General features: G+C 46.0%; 2 protein-coding genes across 12 annotated transcripts; one reads left to right on the plus strand and one right to left on the minus strand.

The window, feature by feature from the left end:
- The first annotated feature begins 255 nt into the window (after nucleotides 1-255).
- On the plus strand, nucleotides 256-16,534 carry APOBEC2 (apolipoprotein B mRNA editing enzyme catalytic subunit 2). 2 transcript variants are annotated; one of them, XM_045193063.3, is made up of 4 exons: nucleotides 256-327; nucleotides 6,145-6,299; nucleotides 13,102-13,665; nucleotides 16,131-16,534. In XM_045193063.3, exons 2-3 carry the CDS (start codon nucleotides 6,169-6,171, stop codon nucleotides 13,643-13,645), a joined length of 675 nt encoding a protein of 224 aa, XP_045048998.1. In that variant the 5' UTR covers nucleotides 256-327; nucleotides 6,145-6,168; the 3' UTR covers nucleotides 13,646-13,665; nucleotides 16,131-16,534. The 2 variants fall into 2 exon arrangements, with proteins under 2 accessions (XP_045048998.1, XP_071075816.1); XM_071219715.1 differs by lacking the exon at nucleotides 256-327 and having other exon boundaries at nucleotides 6,027-6,299.
- An 884-nt stretch (nucleotides 16,535-17,418) lies between these two features.
- Nucleotides 17,419-24,179, minus strand: OARD1 (O-acyl-ADP-ribose deacylase 1). 10 transcript variants are annotated; one of them, XM_024557818.4, is made up of 6 exons: nucleotides 24,027-24,175; nucleotides 23,157-23,236; nucleotides 22,696-22,840; nucleotides 21,749-21,807; nucleotides 20,624-20,736; nucleotides 17,419-19,001 (listed from the first exon to the last, which is right to left on the minus strand). In XM_024557818.4, the coding sequence occupies exons 2-6, from the start codon at nucleotides 23,193-23,195 to the stop codon at nucleotides 18,899-18,901; spliced, it is 459 nt and encodes a 152-aa protein (XP_024413586.1). In that variant the 5' UTR covers nucleotides 23,196-23,236; nucleotides 24,027-24,175; the 3' UTR covers nucleotides 17,419-18,898. The 10 variants fall into 10 exon arrangements, with proteins under 10 accessions (XP_024413586.1, XP_024413588.1, XP_024413587.1 ...); XM_024557820.4 differs by having other exon boundaries at nucleotides 23,958-24,156; XM_024557819.3 differs by lacking the exon at nucleotides 24,027-24,175 and adding an exon at nucleotides 23,832-23,969.
- Nucleotides 24,180-24,399: the final 220 nt, after the last annotated feature.

The following is a 24,399-nucleotide window of genomic DNA, read 5'->3' on the forward strand; positions in this document are numbered from 1 at the left end:
CCTCATCTATCCCTCTAAGGTCTATATCTCTGAGGTCCCCAGCATGTCCTGGAAACTATCTGCTCAGGGGCATACCAGAAAAACCCCTCTGCCCGCCACCGGCACCTACTCCAACACATTTCTAAGGACGGAAATTCTCCTCTCAAAAGTTGATTGTTAAGTTTCTCGCTTTCTCCCAGCAGGTTCTTGGACTCTGCAAACACCCCTTCAAAGAGGAACACTATTAGTCACCATAATGTGTATGATTCTTATCAGGTTACTTTCTTCAAAGACACCGTGGAGGGAGCCAGACAGTTCTGGGAGTTGCCACCGGAATGGAGAACCAAGGTAACCAGGACTAAAGTCCCAGGTGTCACCGTTTGGCTCGGTGCAATGTGTTCTGCATGGCAAGCCAAGTGCTGTGTCCTGCGTAAGAGGATAATGAAAATCCTGACTCCCATGTAATTCTAGTGCTTTCTCTGATCCCAGCCTCAGACTCCGGGAGACCCTTGGCCCCTCCTCCTACCCAGCCAAACCTTTGGACACTCCCATGTTTGTGTCAACAGAGTGGTTGCTGAAAGCGGCAGGCTCCTGTCTGCCAGCCCCTTGTTTGTGTGCCTTGTCTCGCTAGTGACCAAGGAATTGGCATTCTCAAGCTAGGTTTCTGGGGCAACGTGCTGTTGGGGTCCCAGCTGTTCCTGCACATAAAGCACCCACTCCATCAACAGGCTCCCGAGGTGTCTTGTTTCACAGGGTGAGAATTTAAACCTTCCCTTGGTGAGGATACTATTTTCCACCTGCCCCCTCCTGGCCTCTCTACTCCCTTCCCCATGAGGGCAGCTCGGCATCCAGCCGAGACCCAAGAAATAGCTGTGCCTGGCCCTGTTCCCTCCTCCTCCACCCCCTCCAAGCATCTCCAAATATTTCCTGAAATGACCATGGGAAATAGGACAGGGAGAGGCAGGTTGTGGCTTCTTCTTGGCCTAACCAAGCTCCTTCCAGCCACTGCCACCTGGACAGAGGGCGCTAGGGCCCACAGGGACAGATTGGGAGAATTCCCTTTTTGGTTTCCTTCCCCACTCACCATCTGTCTGGTCTCTCTATGCCTATACCCCCTACGCACACCCCCACCCTCATATACCAATTGCTTCCAGAGCCCAATCTGCTTGCAAGAACTCCTTCTCTCCAAGCCCCCTTCTTGCCCTTCCTCCCTCAGAGGGTGGCCTCCCTGAGTCCTGATAGCAGTAGGGACTAAATGGTGAAGGGGTTCATATGACCATGGAAGCACAAAGCTCTTACTAGCTACGTGACCTTGGGCAAGTCTCTTAACCTCTCTGATCTCAATATCCTCACACACGCACACACAAATGAGGACAATGGGTTCAAATCCCAGCATCCCACTGACTGTAAGCTCTTAAACTAGATACCTTATTTCCCAGTTTCCTCCTTTGCAGGAAGGTGATATTGATAGAAACTTACTCAGTAGTGCTACCCTGGAGGCGTGAGGGGTAGGGGGAGCAGGAATGCCTGCCCTAAAAAGAGTCTGGTGTCAGCTGCAGGAGGAGGAGTCCGGCTCCTGGCATCTGATCCCCCAGATTAGCTGCTGCATTCTGGGGCTAGCAAGGGAAACTGGTCTTACTTGGAAAGAAGAGACAAGGACCAGCCAGGAATTCAGGCCCCCAGAAGGTGCCATAAATAGCCAGAGCTGTCAGAGGGCCTCCAGAGATGGGGGGAGGGGGACTGGAAAGGAGCAGTGGAAAAGGAAGCTGTCAGTCATCAGTCCAGGGGAAGGTCTAGGGCACGCACTCAAGTGTCAAAGGAAAAACTATATACAGGTATGGTGGGAGTGAGAGGTCACCTCTTCAGAGAGGACCAGCCTGGGACCACCCCTGCACCACCTCCAACACCACCCAGTCAGAACATTTTCACCATACTATTCATCTCCTCCCTACAGGTCCCCAGGAGCCAGCCCTGCTTCTTCATTTCCACCCCTTTGACTATGCTGGGATAGAGAACAATAGCTCAGCCTGTGTCACAGGTGCAAATACTGAGGCCCAGAGATGCTAACTAACTTGGCCAAAATCACACAGTGAATCAAGGGCTGAGGTGGAGATATAAATATGGAATTTTCTTCTTTTCTCGCAATCCAGAGTTACACATGACAGCCAAGGGAAGAAGTCTTTCCCACAGGGCAACAGCAGACTGAAAGGACCCCGCCCCACCACCCAGACACTTTACTCTTCCTCTCTTGAACTGACCACATCACTGTAGCTGCCACATTGATAGTGGTTACAGATAATTCATCAGCAATAGCTGGGTGCAGCTCTGGAAATAAGAACTTGGGCTCAGAAAACCTGGATTTACCTCCTTGTGTAATCTTGCACAAGTCCCTTCACCCTTCCGAGCTGCAGGTCCCTAACTGGCAAAACCAAGCCCACAATACACACTGGTGTGAGACAGGTGTGAGGACTAAATGAGCTGATGCGTGTGGACTGCTCCATGGTGCCACAGACGTCCTAAAGACTGGGAGCTCCTGGTGAGGCAGTGTCTTCTTCATCTCCGTATTCTCGGTGTTCACTGTAGTGCCCGGTACACACGAGCCCTCGATAAATGGGGATCAAGTAAAAGAATGAAGCCAACTTTTGCATTTAAATGCTGGGTGTTTGTGTGATGATAATAATACTATGTACTTACTGTTTATAAGCCAATGCTGCCTTTTCTTCGTGGACACAGGCACTCCTACCACTATTCTGTGCTTTATGCCCCTGGAAATATGCCTGAAAAAATCTCTGGATAAGAATGTTTTCAGTAATAAACCCAATAGGTAGAGTGACCATATAGTTTTTGTCTATACTGGGCCAAATTCGGGGTGTGAGGGGTACTAGTAGTAATGATGGCTGGACAACAGGTATACACGATGACCATTTCAGGCAAACAAAAATACCTGGGCATCTCCAGGCACCAGGCTGCTAGGAATTCTCTGGAGAAGAGAGCCCGCAGTACTCCAATCCACCCTGGCTCCTACTCTCTACCCAGGCCATGGGAAGGTCCCCTACTTCTTATCTCCCCCAGCCAATCCCATTGGGAGCTATGTTCGGCTCAGTCCCCCAGTGTTCTTCCGTTCCTGTTTTCAACCTCTGGGGGACCCTGACCCCACCCTTCTGTAGCCCTGAGAGTGTTCTAGAGTGTTTGCATGGCCCCAAACATGAAAACCTGTGCCCCTGCTAAGGACCTCTCGTGTGAACTGCAAAAACCATCCATCCATCTTCCGACTCTGTGCCAGCTCAGGGATTTCTCTGGGGACCCCATCTGTCATTAGTTTCAATAGGCTTATAACTGGTCCCTCTGCTTCTGCTCTTTGTCACCTTTGGTCTATTCTCAACCAAGCAGCCTGAGCGATTCTGTAAAAACTTCAGTCAGATTGTGTGTCTCATCTGTTCAAAGACAGTGGCTTCCCATCTCACTCAGAGAAAAAGAGCCCATGAGGCCTCAGCCTGTTTAGCCCTTATTTATCTCTCTGGCCTCGTCTCTTAGGACTCTGCAGACACATGGGTGCCCTTGCTTGCTCCCACCTCAGGGCCTTTGCATCTGCCCCTTTCTTACTTGAAACACTTTCCCCTTAGATATCCATATTATTTTTTCCTTCACCTCCTTCAGATCTTTTCTCAGTTGTCTCCTATTCAAAGTCCTTCCCTGGCTCTCCTACAAAAATTGAACACCCCTCCCTCATCACTCTGTCCCCACTCCCTACCTTTTTCCTTAGCACTTAGCTCCACCAAATAGATCATATGTATTACTTATCCTGTTTATTGTCCAACCCCTTCAGTCTCTGTAAGAGCAGATTTTCATTTGTTTTTGTTCTTTGCTATGCCCCTGGTATCTGAAACAGCACCTGGCCCACAGGAGATGCTCAATAAATATTTGTTAAATGAATTTAAAAACTGACTAAGAGGAAACATAGCATTGTGGTTGAAGGTCTGGCCTCTGGAGTAAAAAGCCTGGGTTTTAATAAAATACATAGGAGAAACTATAGGTACTAAACTTATCAACCTTGATCTCAGAGAGGGTTTTATAAATTTGATCCCAAAGGCAAGGGAAGTAAAAGCAAAAATAAATGAATGAGACTGTATCAAACTAAAAAGCTTCTGCACAGCAAAAGAAACTTTCAACAAACAAAAAGGCAACCAACTAAATGGGAAAAGATATTTGCAAATAATGCTTCTGATAAGGAGCTAATATCCAAATTATAGCAATAACTCATACAACTCAACAACAAAAACGAACCCAACCAATCCAATTAAAAAATGGGCAGAGGACCTGATCAGACACTTTTCCCAAGAAGACATACAAATATATGAAAAGATGCTCAACTGCCCTAGCTATCAGGGAGCTGCAAATCAAAACCACAATGAAATACCACCTGACACCTTTTAGAATGGCTGTTATCAATAAGAAAAGAAATAAGCGTTGCAGAAGATATAGAGAAAAGGGAACCCTCATACACTCCTAGCGGGGATGTAAATTGATACCTCCACTAGTGAAAACAGTATGGAGATTCCTCAAAAAATAAGAATAGAGCTACCATATGAGCAGCAATTCCTCTTCTGGGTATCTACCCGAAAAATTTGAAACATTTGTTTGTAAAGATATATGTACCCTTACGTTCACTGCGGCATTATTCACAGTGGCCAAGACACGGAAACAACCTAAGTGCCCTCCGGTGGATGATCAGATGAAGAAGATGTGGAACGTGTATGCCATGGAGTACCAGTCAACCATGAGAAAGGACGAAGTACTGTCATTTTCAATAGCATGGAGGGATCTTACGGCTGTGATGCTTGGTGAAATAAGTCAGATAGAAAAGGACCAGAACCATATGACTGCACTCATACGTGGGATATAAAACAGAAAGCAACCAAAGAAAAGAAAACAAACAAGCAGCAACAACAACAAACACCCTCATAGGCACAGACAGCAGTAGGTGGTCACCAGGGGGCAGGGCAGGGGGAGGGTGAAGAGGATAAGTAAATACAGGGTGGCAGGAGACGAGGCTGTGGGTGGTGGGCACACAATGCAGTATACAAGGTGGGGCAAGAGTAGGTTTACAGATTTTATTCTTGTGTTATTATTTTAATTATTCCATTATCTCCATATGAACAAGTGTAGACCTACTTTTGCCCCACCCTGTACAGATGATGTATTATAGAATTATACACGTGAAATTTAAATAATCATATTAACCAATGTCACCCCAATAAAGTTAATAATAATAAAAAAAAAGCCTGTGTTTCAATCCTGGCTCTGCCACTTACGGGCTTACGACTTGACAAGGCCCTTAACCTTCTGTGTGTCTTGGTTTCCTCATGTATAACAGGGGGATACTATACATTGCCTCCCAGGGCCATGAGCGCATTAAGTCCAATTTCACATGTAAACCACTAAACCCATGGTCTGGCCTATTTCAAAAACTCTAAGTTTAGTAAACGGCAGGCAGCATTGTTACTACTGGAGGCTCCCAAATTTGTCATTGCATTGTGCGTCCATAACGGGCAAATTTGCATCTAATCCTTTTGGGTATCAATTCACTTTCTTTCCACAATGGCAGTCTTTATCCCACCCTGGACCCAACTTTCCTCCAGCACACTGGCCTGGGTGTCGCAACCACCTCAGCACAAGCCTCATCCTACTTAAACCTCTGAGAGCGCTTCCCTCCTAAATCTCAGGGTACCTGCCATGAGGCCCCTTCCACAACACCCTCCCCCCACAAGGAGCTGGGGAAATTGGGTGGTAAACAAAGGGAAGGATATAAGGTGAGGGAAGAGGAGTGAGAGAATATAAATATGTGTGGGGAGGGAGAGCAGGTCAAGCCATCCCCACCTGCCAGCTTCCTGTCTTTGCCGACTGATAAATAGGGGATACTCATGGCCAGATTTTCCATTCCCCGTATCCTGGCACCCGCTGTCACTCAATTATAAAAAGAGAGAGGGAGAGGGCCTGGGGGAGGGGCCGGAGGCCTTTGCTTATAAAGCCTGTGAAGGGTAAGCACAGTCAGCCTGGCCTGCCCAGTCCTCTGCCTGCCATCCCTCAGCAGATTTAGCTGCTGACAGCTGCTTGGGACTTTGCTGCCAAGCCCTGGCCCGGACTGCTGCCTCTCCTCTCTTTCAGTGACTCCCCAGCCACAGCCCCTCCATGGCCCAGAAAAAAGAGGACGCTGAGGCTTCTGCGCCTGCCTCCCAGAATGGCGAGGATCTGGAGAACCTGGATGACCCCGAGAAGCTGAAGGAGCTGATTGAACTGCCACCCTTTGAGATCGTCACAGGGTGAGAGCCAGTGTGGCCAGGGGTCATCCTCCCTAGGAGAGCACAGGCTGGGGACAGGCTGGGGGAATCTAGGATGGTAATAGCAGGAGTCAGAGGCAAATGGTAAGAATGCACAGGGTGCACAGTAGGGGCTGCCAGGGACACAGCAAATCTCGCTTGGCTTCTTGGGGTGACACCACAGACCCTGTAATCAGGGAGGTAGGAGTAGCTCCTTGGAGGCAATGAAACCACCCCGGAGGCCTCTTGGTCTCGGGACATCACCTGCCTCTCTGGGTAGAGATTCTTTGGTCCCAGGGAACCTGGTAAGGACATAGGATGACACTGGCACATTTAAATATGGCCCCAAAGGACCTCCTCTCTCCACTTCTCTCTCTGCTCCTGATGGGCCTCCCCTCTATCTGCATGTCTCTCGCCCTTTCTTGTAGAGCCTCTCAGGAGAAGACCCTAAAGCAGGGAAGACAGACTCATTCTTTTCCAAGCCTGAGTGAGGAACAGTTTTGTCCTCTTTCAGTCTTTTCTGAGTGTCCCCAGGGACTGTCCCCAACCACCCCCAGGGAAACAGGGAGGTCACAGCACAGGTAACAGGCCAGGGCCAGGAGCTTCTGGACAGAGGAGGTGTTCTAACCCCTGCAGCCACAGCCCCAGGGGGAACCAGAACCCAGAGCAAAGGGCCTTGAGGCCACAAGGAGGGGGCTGCAGACAGGGTCCCTCTGTCTTGTCCACATCGTGCCATCTCCAGGAATAACACCAAGTGGCCCTTCTCCTCTTCCCTCTGTGTCCCTTCCAGAGAAGACCCTGCTAAGATCCTAAGCGAAAAGAACAAAAAGGGGATACGTGGGGCCACATTTCCTCCTGAGCCCCAAGGTTTCCTTCCTGGGAGCCCAGCAGTGCCCACAGGCAGACTAAGGGCCGCACTGAAAATTTCAGGAAGAATGGAGGTGTGCTGCCTTCAAGAGGCGGGAGGAGCCCTGGGGGGCAATTTGGACGTGCTGCTGCCTTAAGCTTGGCAAGTGGCTTTCCAGTCCTGGCCTCCTTTTTCTCATTTGTAACATGAGCAGTTTGCACTAGCCGATTCCTAAGATCCCTTCCAGCTCAGATATTTCCCGGTATCTAAGAGAACCTGAGGGGAAATGCTTCCGGATTCTGGAGGCAAGAGTTCAGGGTAAAGCCTCTGAACTTGTGTTCTCCCATGTCCAGCCAACTAATGTCGCCCTCAGCTTGGGATCAAAAAGCTACGGGTACTGATTAATAGAGACATAGGGAGAGCCTGGAGCCACCAGGCCCGAGAGTCCTTGATTGCAGGAGCTGTCTGTGGAAGGCAATTCTGTTTCTGACACCTGAGCACACTGGCCCATGCTGTCCCGGTCACAGACACACACACACACACTCACGCCCATCTGTGCAGTGTTGTGACCTCCTCGGCACAGGCACAGGGAAGGTCCAAAACGGAATTAGATTGTTGAGTTGAATAGGCCTTGGAGTCTCAGGGTGGTGGATACGAAAGGGTCACATCTGTCCAGGTCTTTGTAATCACGGCACGCTTTCACGTGCCCGAGCTCTCTCAACCCTCAGCACACTGCTGGGACAGGGAGACATAGTGTTGCCACTTGCGGATGGGGAAACTGAGAGTCAGGGACATTGACTGACTCGTCCAAGACCTCAGAACTGGTAAATGGCAGGTCTTCTGACTCTAGCCAAGTACCCTTTCCACTGTTTTCTTCTTCATTCTGGTTCCCAGGTTTACCAGACGGAGCTCCATCTGTCTCCTTCTGCAGGGTAGTGTGGTTCAGAGGCTTTCCCTGACCCAGGCTCAGAAAAGAGGCACAGGGGGGCTGCTTTCTGGGCGCTCTGAGAGCGCGGATCAGGAGGGAGGTGGGGCCCTGAGTGTTTCCTGGCCACAAGTAACAGCTGTGTAGATCTGTCTCCCGGGCCCCTTGGGGTAAACAGATGGCTTAAAATAGCCCAGAGGTGCGGCTGTGTCTGTGCAGGGACAGGATGAGGAGACGGCTTTCCTCTCCTTCCCTCTCCAGATGCCCTGGAGTCAAAGCAGTCCCAAGCAGGTCTCCTGGCCTGGACTTCACAGGGATGGGTCTGTCCATACTGCTCCTTAGACTTGGGCCACAAACTAGCAGAAGAGCGGGGGTGGCTTTTCAGCAGTCTGAAGGGAGGAGAGAGAAGCAGCTAGGAATAAAGGGAGACACATATCCTGCTTGTCGTGATTCACGTTTGAATAGGCGCTCGGGGTAGAGGCAGACCTAAGAACGTTAACACATAGCATGGCGGACAGTGTTAAAAAAGGGTCTCAAGCCGCAGTTGTGCCCAAGCCAGCTCACGTTGGCAAAGAGTCCGTTGTGCGTCTCTCTTCCCAGCTCTCGTTCTTGAAGTCTCCATAACGAGAGTGTAAACAGAAGTCAGCAAAGTTAGAAATCAGGCGTTTTTCTTCTCTTTCTTCCAATCTGCTGGGTGCTGAACTAGCACCCCCCTGAGCGGACCCTCTGAAAATGAGGAAGAGTAGAGAACGGATGGGTTTCGGTAGCGCCTAAGAGGGGGCCCTGAGGGATTGGGGGCCCCAAAGAACACCATCCCTCAACACTAGGTTTAATTTCCTGAGTGTCAACAATGGTTCAAAATCTGAGGGGCTGGATTACTCAACCTATATTTCAGATGAGGAAACCAAATCTGGGAAGGATGGATGATTTGTCCAAAGCCAGGGGATGGAGCAGAGCATGAACCCCCAGGACTGTCAGACTCCACATCATCACACTGTGTCTAAAACAACATAAGGGGGAGTATTTGAGAGTCAACTGATATTTCCTGAGTAGGAATCATTTCTTTACTGCCCATCTCCTCTACTAGTATCTAGCTTCCATAAGGATAGGGATTTTGCCTTTTAACTCCTTTATCTCTATTACCAAGAATAGTACCCAGCTCCTAAGAGGTACTCAGTAAATATTTTTGAATAAACGAATGAACCAATGATGAGCACCTACTGTGTGTTGGGCTCTCTGCCAGGTGTTGGGAGAGGAAATTCACTGCAGGGAGAACTTCACAAGGAGAGAAATTCAGGATGTATGAAATCTGTGTCTGTGTATAGATACACACACACACACACACACACACACACGGACTTACTCACATCCCTTCCCCTCCACCAAGCAGACCATCGTCCCAATTTTTTCTAGATGTCCAGGGTCTCAGTTTCCTGCCTACAGAATTGCAACGTCCAGTAACCTGGGTCTAAGCAGACGCGGTGTGAGTGGCCTCGTTTGCATAAAGCATGAGGAAGTGGTGCTTAAAGCCGTGTTGTCTGAGGCTGGGAGTGGGAATAATGCTGTTGGTTTTGGTGCCTGAAGAAGGGACTGAGCCCAGGCAGAAAAATCTGTCATCCTCATCTCTGCCCTGTCCACCACCCCAACGTCCGCACACGCCTCCCACTTTGGCAGTAAAATATCTGCTGAGGTTGAGAGTATAAGTGAATATGGTCCTCCCGCATACCATGTCATGCTACTAGGAAAAAGTGTGATTATTTAAGAAGTGTCACTATTTCCTTCCTTCTACTAGTGGGCATAATAGCATTGACTTATTTTGTGATTCTGTAATATCACCAGAGATGACCACGTTGGCTTAGCTCCATGGGAATTTTCAGGCCTCTACCAATGCTGTTCTCCTGCTTTCCCTGAAGGGCCTAGCTGTTTCAGTCTGGAGGAATTCCCAAAGAACCTCATTCGATCTTTCTGCTCCTTCCGAAGACCAAAAAGGAGAAGCCAAGCAAACTCAGTCCCTGAGGAAGCCCAAAGGAGAGATGAGAGCTGAGACCTTCCCTGACTTTCCTTTGCCCCTTTGAAAGCACTGCCCTTCCTGAGGCATCTTTTTTGTCTTACTCTGCTGTCTCTGCTGGGGGACAGGGTAGACCATGTGGCTGCTGGCAAGGGGGGTTGGAAAACAGCATTTATAGAGGTGAAATTTCTTCCTCTCCCTTGGGTTCCACATTTCTCGGGGTCCTCCCAGGGGAGAGGAGGAGGGAAAACATCAGAGCTTAAGAGGGGCAGAGGAAAACAGCAGTCTCAGACCATCCAGCCACCTTGCCATTGCACGCTGGGCCAAATTCATTCTCAGTGGGGCTGTACTTGGCCGAGTTGAACCAATAGTTTTGGGGGTTCCAGAAGGAAATCTGAAGGACCACAGTCATTTGCTGAAGCCCCAAGCCAATCACGCAATCATGAACTGTGGTCCTCTAATAACCACGTTTCTTTCCATGACATTTCATTATAATGTTGATGAGATGCCATAGGAATTTAAGTCTTGTTTATATCAATTAACCTATGGTAAATTTGGTTTCCTTATACATTGTTTTATTTAAAGTCACAGAACTTATCGACAACATTCGTGAAGACTTTTGAGAATCCATCACACAAGTGACTTTGGATTACACTCGGGGTGAAGTGGGGTGGTCTGGCTAGTCTTGAAAGCAGAAAAGGGTTTGGGCAAGAAAGGTAAACTCTGTGCTTCCTGGGAAGGAAAAAAAAAAAAAAACACTCCAGGGAAATAAGGGATCGTGTAGCAACCAGGAAACTTCAGAAGTGGTCTGGGGTGGGGAGACTGGCGGGAAAGTGAGTTTAATTAGAGAGCTAATCTCAGCAGGGATTGAAAGAGGAGAGGGGAATCATCAGCCATCCATTCTCCCAAAATGTTAAGTAAATAATAAACACATCCAACCAGAGAGAGAGGGGGCTTAGAGAGCTAAGTATAGTACCTGGTGGAATCCCTGGGGCTGGATCCTCAAACACATCCATCTCTGCAATGGAAACTTAACTTGTCAGCAAGGGACATGGGAACTTGGGTAGAGAAGAATTGGTGATGGGGGAAGGGAACACTGCAGGGAAATAGCTCAAGTTTACTCAGCTCTTTGGCACCTGCTGCTTACCACTGAGAAGCCAAGGCCCTGGGATACCAGGAACTCCCCTGCAACCCAGGGAGCTAGGTGACCTCTTTGACCTTTTGGGGGAAACTGAAAGCAGGGAGAGAAGAAACAGCGAAGTTAATGGTTGCCACGAGGTATCTTCTGGGGCAGCCACAAAGATTACATTTTTATTTTTATTTTGAGAATTTTTATAAGAGCTTATTTGAGCTAAACGGATGACATATGCTGAGGAGCAAGATCTCAAATGCTCCCCAGAGATTACATTTTTAAAAAAGAGAACACTCAACCTTCCCAGCTGGTACTCATCCCCTGCTCTTCTTCCAGCATTTTCTTTCTTTCTTTTTTAATCCTTACCAGAGGATATGGTGGAGTTGTTTGTTTGTTAATTCATTTTAGAAAGAAAGGAAAGGAAAGAGAGAAAGAAAAACATCAACATGAGAGAGAAACATCAATCGGTTACCTCCCTTATGTGCTCCCAGCAGGAATCGAATCTACAACCTAGGTGTGTGTCCTGACCAGGAATCAACCTGCAACCTTTTGATGTACAGGACAACGCTCCAACCACCTGAGCCACTGGCCAGGGCTCCTTCCAGCATTTTCAATCTCTCCTGTTAAAGCCTCCCTGTTCTCCTTAGCCTTCAAGCCTGCGCATATCCTCCTACTTTAGGAAAACACATGCATATACATAAAGATAAAAATAATCTTTGACTCTGATGCCCTCTCTAGTCCCTCTGCTTTTCTCTCCCCTTCTTACTACTAAACTTCTCAAAAAAAAAAAAACCCTGGCCTTTTTCTTCTGCTTCCATTTTCTCATCACGCATCTTCTCCTTGAAGGCGCTGGACATATTCTTCCCCAAGTCTGGTTTCCTCAGACACCAAGTGGGCTGTCTTCATTTCAGGCTTTCCCCAGCTTCACCGCCTGCCCAAAGCACCACAGTCGTCTTCCATGGACTTGACTTTTAGCACGTGGTTTTTGTACTCAAGAACCTGTACTGATTCTCCATCGCCTCCTGAATCAAGGCTAAACTTTCAAGAGCCTTCATATATCCTTCACTCTACATGCTCATTTTTAGAAGTTTTCTATTGTTTTCAGCCATCTTATTGATATCATCTCCAGCTAGAATCCAGCTGGATGGTAAGTCTCTGGAGGGCAGAGGCCAAATCTTTCATGACTTTGAAATGAGTCAATACTATATACAAGCTCAATCACATCAAGATACCTCTAGGCAGTGTGGTCTCAAAGATAAGAAAACTTCTTGGACACTTACGTGACTGCCCTTCTTTCCCATGAGGGAAACAATAGGCTTGAGAAGCAGTCACTAGGAGACCATGGCACTGCAAACTGTAGGCCATTCCCTGCCGAAGAAGCAACACAAATGAGTGACAAGGAGAAGGAATGAAAGCAGGAAACATTCTATGGAATCTTTGTCGTGGTCTGTTGTGAGAAATTTTACATGCCTGCTACTCCGCAAAATGACTACTTAAACACTGCTCTTCAAACCTGGCCACAGATCAGTCATCTGGTGAGCAATGCTCGTGCGTGGGCCCCCACTAGATGTTCTGACTTAATTGGTTTCGTGTGGGGCCCAGGCATTGTTTGTAGGGCCTTCTAGATGATTCTAACGTAGAGCCAGGTTAAAGAGTCATTGATTTAGAACTGGAGGTATGTGGTGTGCATTGGGAGAGCTGGCAGAGTGCTTGGAGACCCTCCAAGTGGGGTGACCAGAATGCACGCCTCACTCCAAATTATCTTTCCTACAGATAAACCCTTGGGATCTGTCATGCCTTTTTGTCACTGATGTTGAGGTCTTGGACCACTACCTACTCCAGGCTGGCCCTGGAAACAACTCATCATTGTCCCTTTGTCTCCTTGACACACAGGGAGCGGCTGCCTGTCAACTTCTTCAAGTTCCAGTTTCGGAATGTGGAGTACAGTTCTGGGCGGAACAAGACCTTCCTCTGCTATGTGATCGAAGTGCAGGACAAGGGAGGCCAAGTGCAGGCATCCCGGGGATACCTCGAGGATGAGCACGCAGGGGCCCATGCAGAGGAAGCCTTCTTCAACACTGTCGTGCCAAACTTCGACCCGGCCCTGCGGTACAACATCACCTGGTACGTGTCCTCCAGCCCCTGCGCAGCTTGTGCTGACCGCATCATCAAAACCCTTAACACGACCAAGAACCTGCGCCTGCTCATTCTGGTGGGGCGCCTCTTCATGTGGGAGGAGCCCGAGATCCAGGCTGCTCTGAAGAAGCTGAAGGAGGCTGGCTGCAAGCTGCGCATCATGAAGCTCCAGGACTTCGAGTACATCTGGCAGAATTTTGTAGAGCAGGAAGAGGGCGAATCCAAGGCCTTTGAGCCCTGGGAGGACATTCAGGAGAACTTCCTGTACTACGAGGAAAAGTTGGCCGACATCCTGAAGTAGGCGATTGGGCACAGCCTCACGTGAGTCACGGCACCATTACTCCATTAATTGGGTAGGTTTGAGGTCAGGTGGAACCGGTGGTGTCAGATTTTCCTTGGGAAGGATTTCATTTTTCTGCTTTGGGTTGATTGTAAAAACATTTTAGAAGATCCTGTCTCCTTTTATTTCCTCGAAATTCCTCTCCCTAAATCCTTTCCCTCCTACACTTTCATATGAGACTAACTTTCCCCAAAACGTGCAATACTTAAGGTTGACAGGAATCTGAAAGCTTTGATTAGACAGGACTTTCTGTAGTGAAAGGTTTAGATGGTGTGAGCGCCTGCTGTTGAACACCAGCCCCGAATATATTCCAATCCCCTAAGCATGCCCCCGTGTACGTGTTTCCAGAATCACTAATTCTGGACAGCTTGGTGATGCCTTGCTCCCACCCCTTTGCAATCCTACTATTCCATTTTTCCTCTAAATCAGGTATTTCATTTCTGGGGGGTGGACTTTTTTTTTTTTTCCATTTTGGATACTTTTGAAACTCCTCAACATGTTTTTGGCTAGAGCAGCTTTCATGTTTTCAAACAAATGATTCCTCTTTGAGGAAGACCGATAATTGCTGCGTGAATGTATAGTGTAAGAACGTTTTTCTTATGTTGAGAAGACCTCAGCAGAACTCACAGAACAATGCTGAATGCAGGAATGGGCATAATACAGCAACAAGGTTTTTTTTTTCTTTTTTACTTTTTATTGTTATTCAATTACAGTTGTGTGCCTTTTCTCCCCATCCCTCCACCCCACCCCAGCAACAAGTTCTTCTATGCAGGAATGTTTAACGGGTTAAAAAGATGTTTGTAAATTAGGCAGCAGCTCAGAAGTAGCCTCCTGAAGATATCAAGATGGGACAGGAGAACTAGAAGTAAAAATTAGCTATTTAAGCAAATAATTAGGGCACAATTAAGGCCAATTTGGCCTCTTGCTGAGGGTAAATTAGATTCTTACAGAAACAGGCCGATCGCCCTCAGGAAAGAGGGTAAAGAATCCTTTACTATCTTTTTTTAAGTTTGGTCTAATCCACTTTGCTCCCCCAACAATGCTATGACAAGTCCCTTTACAAGGCCTGAGTTGCTGTTCAAAGTCCTCCAGCAACAGAGAAAGGGTCTTCATCACCTTCTTAAACCACCTTAACTCTGGAATAACTCACACATTACTAAAAAACAAAAGTAGCATGCTTCTATGAAGAGTCAGTTTATGTTTGGTGCCTCTCACTGTTGTTCTTAAGAGGAGATGTCACTTCACAAACATGTTTTGAAAATATCGGTGTTCTGGAGCTGGGTGTCGGCAGGGGTTTGCTATTAGACACGCGTCGGGGAGCCTGATGGTTCTCTGGCTGAGCGTTTGCCAGTCCGTGAAGGCGGGAGTCTCAGCCATTTCTTACACATAGCGGGGCCCATTCGCTGACTTCAGTGAGACTGTGGTCAGGTAATGTCTCGGGGTACTCTGCTCACATAAAGTAAGACACCACTCTGAGTGGTGGGGAGTGGTAATAAACAGATTTCTCAAGGTGACCTCTGAAGATTCAAAATTAGCTTTTAAGTTCCTTGAAGACTTTATTAGTGTCGGTGCTACCACTGTAATTATAAACCCTACACAGATTCTACAGAATGATGACTGGTAGCTTAATTGTACCCCTAGTGCACTTGCATCTAAAGCATCTTTCAGAGTCATGGGCCACTTCTCCTAGCTGCCTAACTAGCAGGTCCTTGGGGGTTTGTGGTGTTTTTGGTTTTTTCCCCCATTAAATCAAATTAGATAGCTAAATCTGCTATAAAAATAAACATTTCAAGGAGAATTAAAAGAGCTTTCAATTTTGGATAATTGAGGGTTGTACCTTATGCTAATCGAAACGGAAATAAAACAGATAAATTGGTTTGATAGAAAAGTCCATTTCTAAGTCAAATTATTCTTAATGAAATATCACTGGACATGTTCCACATTATAAACCTCTTTCCATTAGCGTGCATAACTGTATTTTCTGGACCCATTATTAACATACTTCCTGTACTCTATTTGAGTTGCTCATGTTACTGAAGCAAAAGGTTAAAATGTACCAACTTAAAAAAAAAACTGGCATGAAAAAGAGCTATTATCTAAAAGCCCAAAAGAACAACTCTGTTTAATTAAAATACTCCCAAGAAATGGGCATTTGTTAAAGTAAGATTTCCTATTTCTTATTCCATCTTTTTTTAAAAAAAACAACAGACTAGGATTTAACTGTATATTCAACTCCAACAGTCAAGCAGATCTCTTCTGGGGATTTCTCTGGGCGAACCGCACCTAAACATAAATGGAACAAATCCAACTCTGGGGAAACCAGACCATGGAGAAATTCCGGCACTTGTTGGAGAGGGCACACAGAAACCCTAATTCAACAAGAGAACTCTTCATTGTTTGGGGCCAGCAGGGCTCTCAGTAACATGTTTTCCGTTTTCTCGTCAAGGTTTGCCTGCTGCCAGGAGATAGCAGTGACAGGTATGGCCATCTGGGACGTGCCTGACTTCCTAATACCACTTGGAGCTGGACACCATTCAACACCAACCAATCCCGCTGCCCAAGACCCTATGAGGATTCAAAATACACTTCTCATGCTGTAAATCATCTTAGCTGTGCATCTTTCTCTAAGGCTGCTCTCGGGGAAAAAAGTGAGTTGCAAGGAGAAACAGCAACCAAATATGGGCACCAGGCATCATAGAGCTGAGGGTTCTAACCATTCCCCATAATGGGCTGCGTAAGACAGAGCCTCAGACCCAAGATCTGTGCAGATCTTTGAAATATGTCCAGAAATGCATTTGTGTTTTTTCTAAAGAAAAATAAGCAGCAACAATAAAAGAAATGGTGTGGTTTTTCTGTGACCAGGTTTTTTAAGGAACTTGGACATTTAGAAGTGAACTATGGACAGTGATCAAGTTCCAAGAATAGGGTTTCCCAAGCTGTGAGCCAAGCCACGTATAAAGTGGGAGGGACATGTACACCAGGACTTGTCTAGGCAACACAGGACACGCTCTCGTGCAGACTTCTCATCCTGGTCTTGACCTCCATTATTTTCTTCTGGGATTCCTTGAGTGCCTTTTGCCTTCTCTAAAGACAAAGTGTATGATAGACGGTAAAATAAAAGGCATGGAAAAATCTGTGTATCAAATATCCATGTCCCAACAGCCAATTAATAAGCAATTAGCCTCTTGATTAATCAGAGGTGAGAAGTAGGAGCATTTCAATGTTCAGTTTAAGGGTAGACAACATGTGGTACTTGATAGGGATGGCAGGCTGATGTAGAAGTCTCATTTCTTAAAAGGTTTCAGTCCTGTAGAAGTAGAATTTCACGTGTGAATTTCTGGGTGTTTGCCAAACTCTAACTATGTTTCCAGGAATAACGTGTTCATTCTGATTATCAAGGCAATGCCTTTCCCCGGGCTTTGAGGGTGATAAGTCATCGGAATCTGACCCCACGACTATCTACAAATGACGAAGCATGTTATCGCATCCCTGCTGAGTCCCAGAATTCCACTCACAGCCAGTCCCCCACAAGACTAAGGTTAAAAGAATCGTCAAGGTTCATACTCCATATAAAAATTCACCCTAATCCCTTTCAATGTAGGAGCCTTCCACACCAGTGTTTTACATAATTAGTAAAATACTTTAATTCTAAGTTTCCTCTCATCATTCACTCTCATTTTCAGTTTCGTGTATCCATTCTTTTCCCCTTCAATTTTATTAATAATGCACAGAAGCAAAGCTTCAAGAAGAGCTTTAATCTGAAAGTTTGAAAATGAACTTGCTCCAGCACTGCCCCACCCCAGTAACATGAAGAACCCATCTGTTCCACACAGAGGCACAAAACACATGAAATACTTTTTGAAACTGCTGCCTCATATCAGGCTGCGATGTGATAAGAACGTAAGTCTAAAGTACAAAGGTTATATTTAACCACTGCTCTCCCAGTGTTTCAACAAGCCCACTCTAAAATCTAGTTCCTTCACACTTGGGAAAGCAAGTCCTATGAAGGCCCAGAATTCACTCAAGAGAGAAAAATCAGTATTAGATCTGGCTATTTTAACTCATAACACCACAGTAAGGGGGTTGAGGGTGGGGGCGTGGGAGAAAAGTACCACTTTTCCCGATACCTCTGCTACTGAACCACTGGAGAAATCCATGAACCTGTTTCTCTCACTGCAAAGACACAAGCAAGGTGTTGCTCTCAGCTGGTTACACTTCAGCATACCCCCGCCCCGAGCTTAAAAACACAAAGAAACCCACGCATCTTCCCTAACCCCCAATTACCAAAATAAAATTTGGGGGGCAGTCTTTTTTTTTTAGAAGATTCATATGGATTTTGTTGAGACCTGAGTCATTACTCTGCACTACGCACTTTGCCAGGGATTAACGTGTATTATTTGTTTCATGATTAGACTCAGACAGGTTCAATCGCAGACACTATGCAGTGGGCAGAAGAGTTTACCAGGAGGGAATTCTAAAAACTGCCTTTTCAGTCTGTCGACTCATCGTTGCTGTCCATTCTTCTCACCCGGCTGCTCTTCCCACTGGACCCCATGACTTTTCCAAGTTAAGCTACGGGTGAATTCGCCATTATCCCAGTCCAGAACAAGACACACATGTGTACGGAAGCTCACTGTAGCCCACGAAAAAGATATTTTATTTTCCAATTTTTTGGTCTCTACAAATTCCTGTTAACAATGTTGGAACAGTCCACTTTTGTAATTTAAACAAAAAACCCCTCAAAATTCTCTCCTAGGATAAATGTGATGACATAAGGATAATACTAAGTAAATGCACAAATGCCAAAAGATGCAAAACTAACTGAAATGTTCATCCTCCCTGAAATTTCTCTTAAACATCAAAGGAGAATCAATGCTGCCACCTAGTGACAGGCCAGACAAACCACATAGCATCCTGGAGCAAACCAGGGGTCCTCTGGCCCAACAGCTGGTTCCCCAGCTATTATCAGGCTATTTATTACCTATCTTCCTAAAAAAAAAAAAAAAAAGAAAAATCACAGCAACATTTCCCAAGAAATGTCTCCTCCATAGTCCCAGTCCAATCGTGGGAATACAGAAACCTAACTGTGGCCTGTGACACAGACAATTTCACATGAAACTTTCCCCTGACAACGTTTAAGGTCAGTTTGCCCAGTCATACAGCTCAGCAGGGATGATACAGGAAAACAGGGACACATCCAAATCGCTCATCTGTTCAGAGTGTATACACAGTAATTCTGATGTCTGTTGCGTCGAACACCTCTTCAATCATTGCAGATACATTTTCCCATTTCAGCCGATCAAGACCACACCCAATCCTGAAAAAGACAAAACATCTCCATTGGCTGTGATGAAGGTATCTAGGAAATCACTCTTCCCCCCCTTCCTTAGACTGCATTCACCCAAAGCATAAGAATACATTATCTGATTTCACACTTATTGGCAGCCACGGTGGGAATTTGGAAGTTAATTCCTGTTGTTGAGTCACCCAAGGCTGTTCTTAAAACAGCCCTAACATTCCAAAGCTGTCACTTCTTTTTTGCCTACTGGTTACCACTTCCCAATTATTTCAAGCAACATTTATAAATGTATTACTGCGGTGACATGGTAGACTCACTATCCTTCTATGCCTACTTTTAAAAACTAGCTGTGGGTAGAAGGGAAAGGCTGGCATTTAAAAAATACACTTATAATGGAAAGTTATGGAAGATAAGAAGTCAGTCAAGGAGCAGAATCCCTGCAAAAAAAAGAAGTCAAGATGGAATGTTGAGAAATGCCAAGATAATTGCAATTCAGGTCTTTGCAATACCCTGGTAAAAACCTTACTCGACCCACAAAACTCTTCTAAGATATTACTTTATTGATCCTCAACATCCCTAGGGGAAAGAAGAGAGGCTTAAAATTGCTAACTGCATATAATGTGGTAAGTCCCTGAAAAAACTATAATCAAAAAAAGTTTCTGATACATAATCCACAAGTACATAAAGGACCAATGTAAGATGAGGGACCCTGTAGCCACATAAGTAACTTGGAGCTTGGAATAAACCTGTATGTATGGTCAGCACTGACTCAAAACTAGGCTGACAGGGAAAGGGGAGCCCAAGCCTATTTCCTAAGACACAGCAAAGGGGATATTGAAATCCCATCATTCTTTAAGTTCCCGACAGCTAGGGTCTAAGACATTACATCAGGGACATATCCTCTAGCTACTGCCCAAGGTGACCACCAACAAGCGTGAAGTTTAAAAGGCAGTGATCATTTACAACTTTCTTTGCACAGAATTAACAGGTTTAGGACACCTAAGGTGGCCCAGAGGGAAATTACACTTGCTTGGTCTTGGTTCTTAAGTTTACATTGCCTAGAAAAAAAGGCTAAGGTTCAAGCAGAGCATACTAGAAATTTAACAAATGTGACTGAACAGTGGTTCCCCTCTACTACATAGATTGAGGCAGGTGTGTATTTTAAGTTAATTATCCTTATTCATTCAAACCAGGGTATGCCTTGGTCTAAGGTCTGACAACTGGTTCACTGGTGATTTTTTAAAAATTTTAATTTATTGATTTTTAGAGAGAGAGGAAGGTGGGGAGGGAAGGGAGGAGGAGGGAGAGAGGGGGAGAGAGAGGGAGGGGGAGAGGGGAGAGGGGAGATGGGGAGAGAGACAGAGAAACATCATTTTCTTGTTCCACTTATTTATGCATTCACTGGTGATTCTTACATGGGCCCTGACCAGGAATCAAACCCACAACCTTGGCATATTGAGACACTGCTCTAACCAAATGAGCTACCCAACCAGGACCCACTAGTGATTTTTTAAAGTTTTGAAATTTATCCACCTTTAATTCTGTATTTTAGATTAAGCTTTTAAGTCATTTGTGTTTGGGTAAGACAATAAGCCCCACCAATCAATTAAATCTTCATTTAGGGCCCTGTATTTCCTTGCCTGGGCATGGAGAGATCCGTGACTCCATTCTTCAGACAATGGGACTTCATGGCCTCCAAACTCTTCTGTAAGTTTTCGTAAGTTGGCTTGTGCGAAGCCCTTTTCTTTGTAATCTGAGTACAAAGAAAAAAATTCAAACTTCTATTAGTCCAAAATGATAGCCAAAGAAAAGTCATCACACTGTCCTACCATCCTAGGTAAAGCAAGAAGTGTATTTTACAGAATAGTCTACAGCAGCGATGACAAATGTCATAATGTTCCTCCCAGTTATGGGAGGCCCTCAGGAAAATCAACTAAATAGGGTCTGAGAAACCCAGATACTGCCATGTACATAATCTTTCCTTTTCTCAAGACTAGGAGGCTTACAATATCGTGTATTGTTTTTAAGCAAAGTAGGTGAAAGTCTTTATGCCTCTTCCAAGAGATAAGCTGCTGCGTATCTGTAACAAGAACCCAAACCACCTGAAAATTTCCTGTTAATTTCCTGTTATTTAGAAACTATGCTTGCTTACTTTTCATTTCTCTATAAAACAACAGACATACACTGGCAGCATTCCAAATAATACTGGAAGTCACATCAGCTTTAAAGACGGCATTCAAATGACCCCAGGATTTAGTCTGCTGTCCAAATCCTTGTAGTGGGTTGCCTGCAAGTCACCCAGCACCGTCACCCACAAGCCGCACTCTTTCTGGGGCTGAAGACCATTTGGACAGTGGAAGAATCCCACACGGAGGCAGCAGGCAGGAAAGCAGCGGAGTGCATTTGATAGGGAAGAATGAGAACTCCTTTGGGCAATGTGTCTTTTGACACACTATTGTTTTTCTACCTCACTATGTCAAGGAAGGAATTGAAGTATGGAAGACGTCCCTAACTTTTGCAAGTCTTAGAGCAAAGGCCTTTAGGAGACGTCACAGCACTCTTTCCCGTGGAGCTGGGATGCAATTACTTTCCTTCCTAACCCAGAGGTCCAGAGAGCTGTCAGCACTGGACCCGAGTTGGGACGCGATCAGAAGCTTTTCAGCATCTTTGGTCGTCTAGAACGGAGCAGCACGACCAGCACAAATTCAGCGCAGCCTATCTGCTCACCAAGCCTTCAAACTTACTGAGAATCGGCCCCATCTTACCAAGTAATATATATATCGCCCATCTCTCTCCAGAACAGCCACTTCTCCAGATTTCTTTTCTAAGAAAAAGTTATTTAATAGTAGAAAGAAAAAAGAAAATCAAAACACTGATCTCCACTCTTAGGTTTTAAAAAATCTTTACAGACCTGTTTACCTCAGAACATTTTCAACTCTAAAGAAATCTATTGTCTCCTATGAACACTTTGCTCTTTATCAGCCTTCCTAAATATTATATTCCTTAGCTTCCCACTTTCTTAATCGTTTTCTCAACCATGTTTTCCTCACATTTTCCTCTTCCTCACAGTTGTGATTATTCAACAATGACCTTTGTGCATACAAAGAGCTACTGTTTAAGCGTAATTATGGGGGACACAGGTGTAGAGAAAGGTTCCTAATTTTGAGTTTCCAATCAACAGAGGTGTTATGTTCACATAAAGCTACAATACAAAATAGACAGAAATTGTTTTTTAAAAGCTGGAATCAGAATCCCCAGTGGAGATCCTGATTAAGCCTGGACTGTGGTCCCAGCAACTGTTTCAGAAGCTCCACGGTTCTGATACACACCCCTGGTTTAAAATCATTGGTAGGAAGTGATGGAAGAAGGGCCTGTAGCAAAGGATTCTGAACAGAGGGTCTTGAATGCCAAGCTAATACCTGTGGATTTGCAAAGCACTTCAGAGTTATTAAGGTTTTCAGAGAAGTGGAGAATTATCAATAGGGCTTTATGGTAGAGGAAGAAATTTGAAGCACTTACGAGAAATCAAGCTTAGTGTGATTAAGGACCCAAACTAGAGACTATTTTGGGGGGGAAAAAAATCTGATGAATTAAAAGTACTCAGTGGTTAAGAACACCCTCTTTACATATACATCTTGTTTAATACATTATAACAGGAGGTCAAAACATGCTCTAGCTAAGGCATAACAGTTAAGCTGTCTTCGGCACTCACGTTGATTTAACAGTTCCTGCACCCCTCCAAATTTCTTCTTGAAGAGTACAGCTATCCCAGCGCCCATTCGACAATCCTCACTGATACAGTGGGCCAAAGAGTCTGTTTTGGGGCATGCAAAAAGGTCTCCTTTCACGTAAGTGATCTAAAATGTGCAAAAGAAAGAAATATTTTATTAGATACAGAAAAATACTGAACTACTTCTTTGTTTTCCTCTACGGTCTGCCACCCCTCCCCACCTTCTTGATTTAAAGCCAAACCGTCAGAATTTAAGGAGTTAACCACTACAAATTAAAGCATGTGTAAAAGGAAAGTGATGGCTGGTCTCTGCCTAGGTTGTATTATAAAACAGCTAGAGAAGAAAAAGGCAATTCAATTATTGGTTTAATTAAAAAGTGTTTATGCGTTTGACCTCAATTACTCTTATTTTAGTTCATCGTAAGTTAATAGTTATTACGCACTCTGCTTCCTTCTGCATCTTCACTAGGGCTGCCGGCCATGATACCGAGTTGCTACCTCCAAAATTTAAATGTTTCCTCAGCTAGGAGAAGGGAAAAGGAAAAATGCTTAGGCAGCCTGAATACATTACATTCAGATCGCCCTGACCACCCACTTTATTTTTCCTCCCAATGTTTATCAATAAATGTGAGTTCGTCCAGCCTGTAGGAAATAATACAAAACCCTTCTCGGGCAAAGAAGAGAAAAAAAGCCTTAGGTTCAAAGAGGGCCGTGCCCCGCTCGCATTTCGCGCTTTCCCGGAGAACCAGCTCCACCGGCAAAAAAAAAAAAAAAAAAAAGGCGGCCCTAAAACACGCCTCCTCCTTCCTCCGCGCCCGCGCCAGGCGGGTTTAGGACGGCTCTTAAACTCGGTGGGTTTGGTCTAGAAGAAAGGAGGGACTTGAGATCGCAACTAGGGGGTGTGCTGCCCGGCGCAGGAAGAAGGTGGGCTCTCAAGAAAAGCTTACTCCCCTCTTTTTGGAGGGAGGGGAGTAGGTAAGGGAAGCGTCTAGAGAAGCCTCCCACTCTATCTCCTACCCTAGGGCGGATCAGCGAGGGTGTAGAGCCTGTCCCAGCGTCCCGTGGGAAGGAGCGGGGAAGCTCGCTCAAAGCCCCAGTGTACCGGGGTTACCCTTCACCTGAAGTCGGCCGTTAAGAGAACCCACCCCGCGGGGAAGGGCTCCAAATCCCGCCCTGGTAGGTGGGGAGCATCCGACGAGAACAGACGCAGAGCCAATCCCGCCATAGCCCTTAAAAACACGCACCTAACATGGCCGCCCACCACCCCGAGGCGACGAGGAAACAAGCCTCTCTAGCTAGCTAGCGGAACCTACACTCTTTGGTGACGGCCGCCGAGCTTCCGGCGGTAAATACGGTGGTGTCTCCCGTCGCCACCCGAGCTGGCGTAACCAGATAGCCAACCACCAGCGAGGAGGGACAGCGCCTGCGCATTAGCCCAGGGGCGTGCCTCCCGTAGCCGCAAAGAAGTGGGTGGGAAGTTGGCAAAAAAAAAAAAAAAAAAAAAAAGCTAGTTAGCGCCTGCGTAGTAACATGACCAGGGAGGTGTTGGAGCCGAAACGTCCGACGCGCCAAGAAGGCGCTTGCGTATTCCTTCCGTCAGGAGTGGTAGCTAATCAAGGCAGTGGGCGTGGCTTCACGGGACGCCTGCGCAGTGCTCCTCCAACGGGAGTGGGACAGGCCCAGAGC

This window comes from Desmodus rotundus, chromosome 11 (genome assembly GCF_022682495.2).
Source record: "Desmodus rotundus isolate HL8 chromosome 11, HLdesRot8A.1, whole genome shotgun sequence".
In the NCBI taxonomy this organism is placed as follows: Eukaryota; Metazoa; Chordata; class Mammalia; order Chiroptera; family Phyllostomidae; genus Desmodus; species Desmodus rotundus.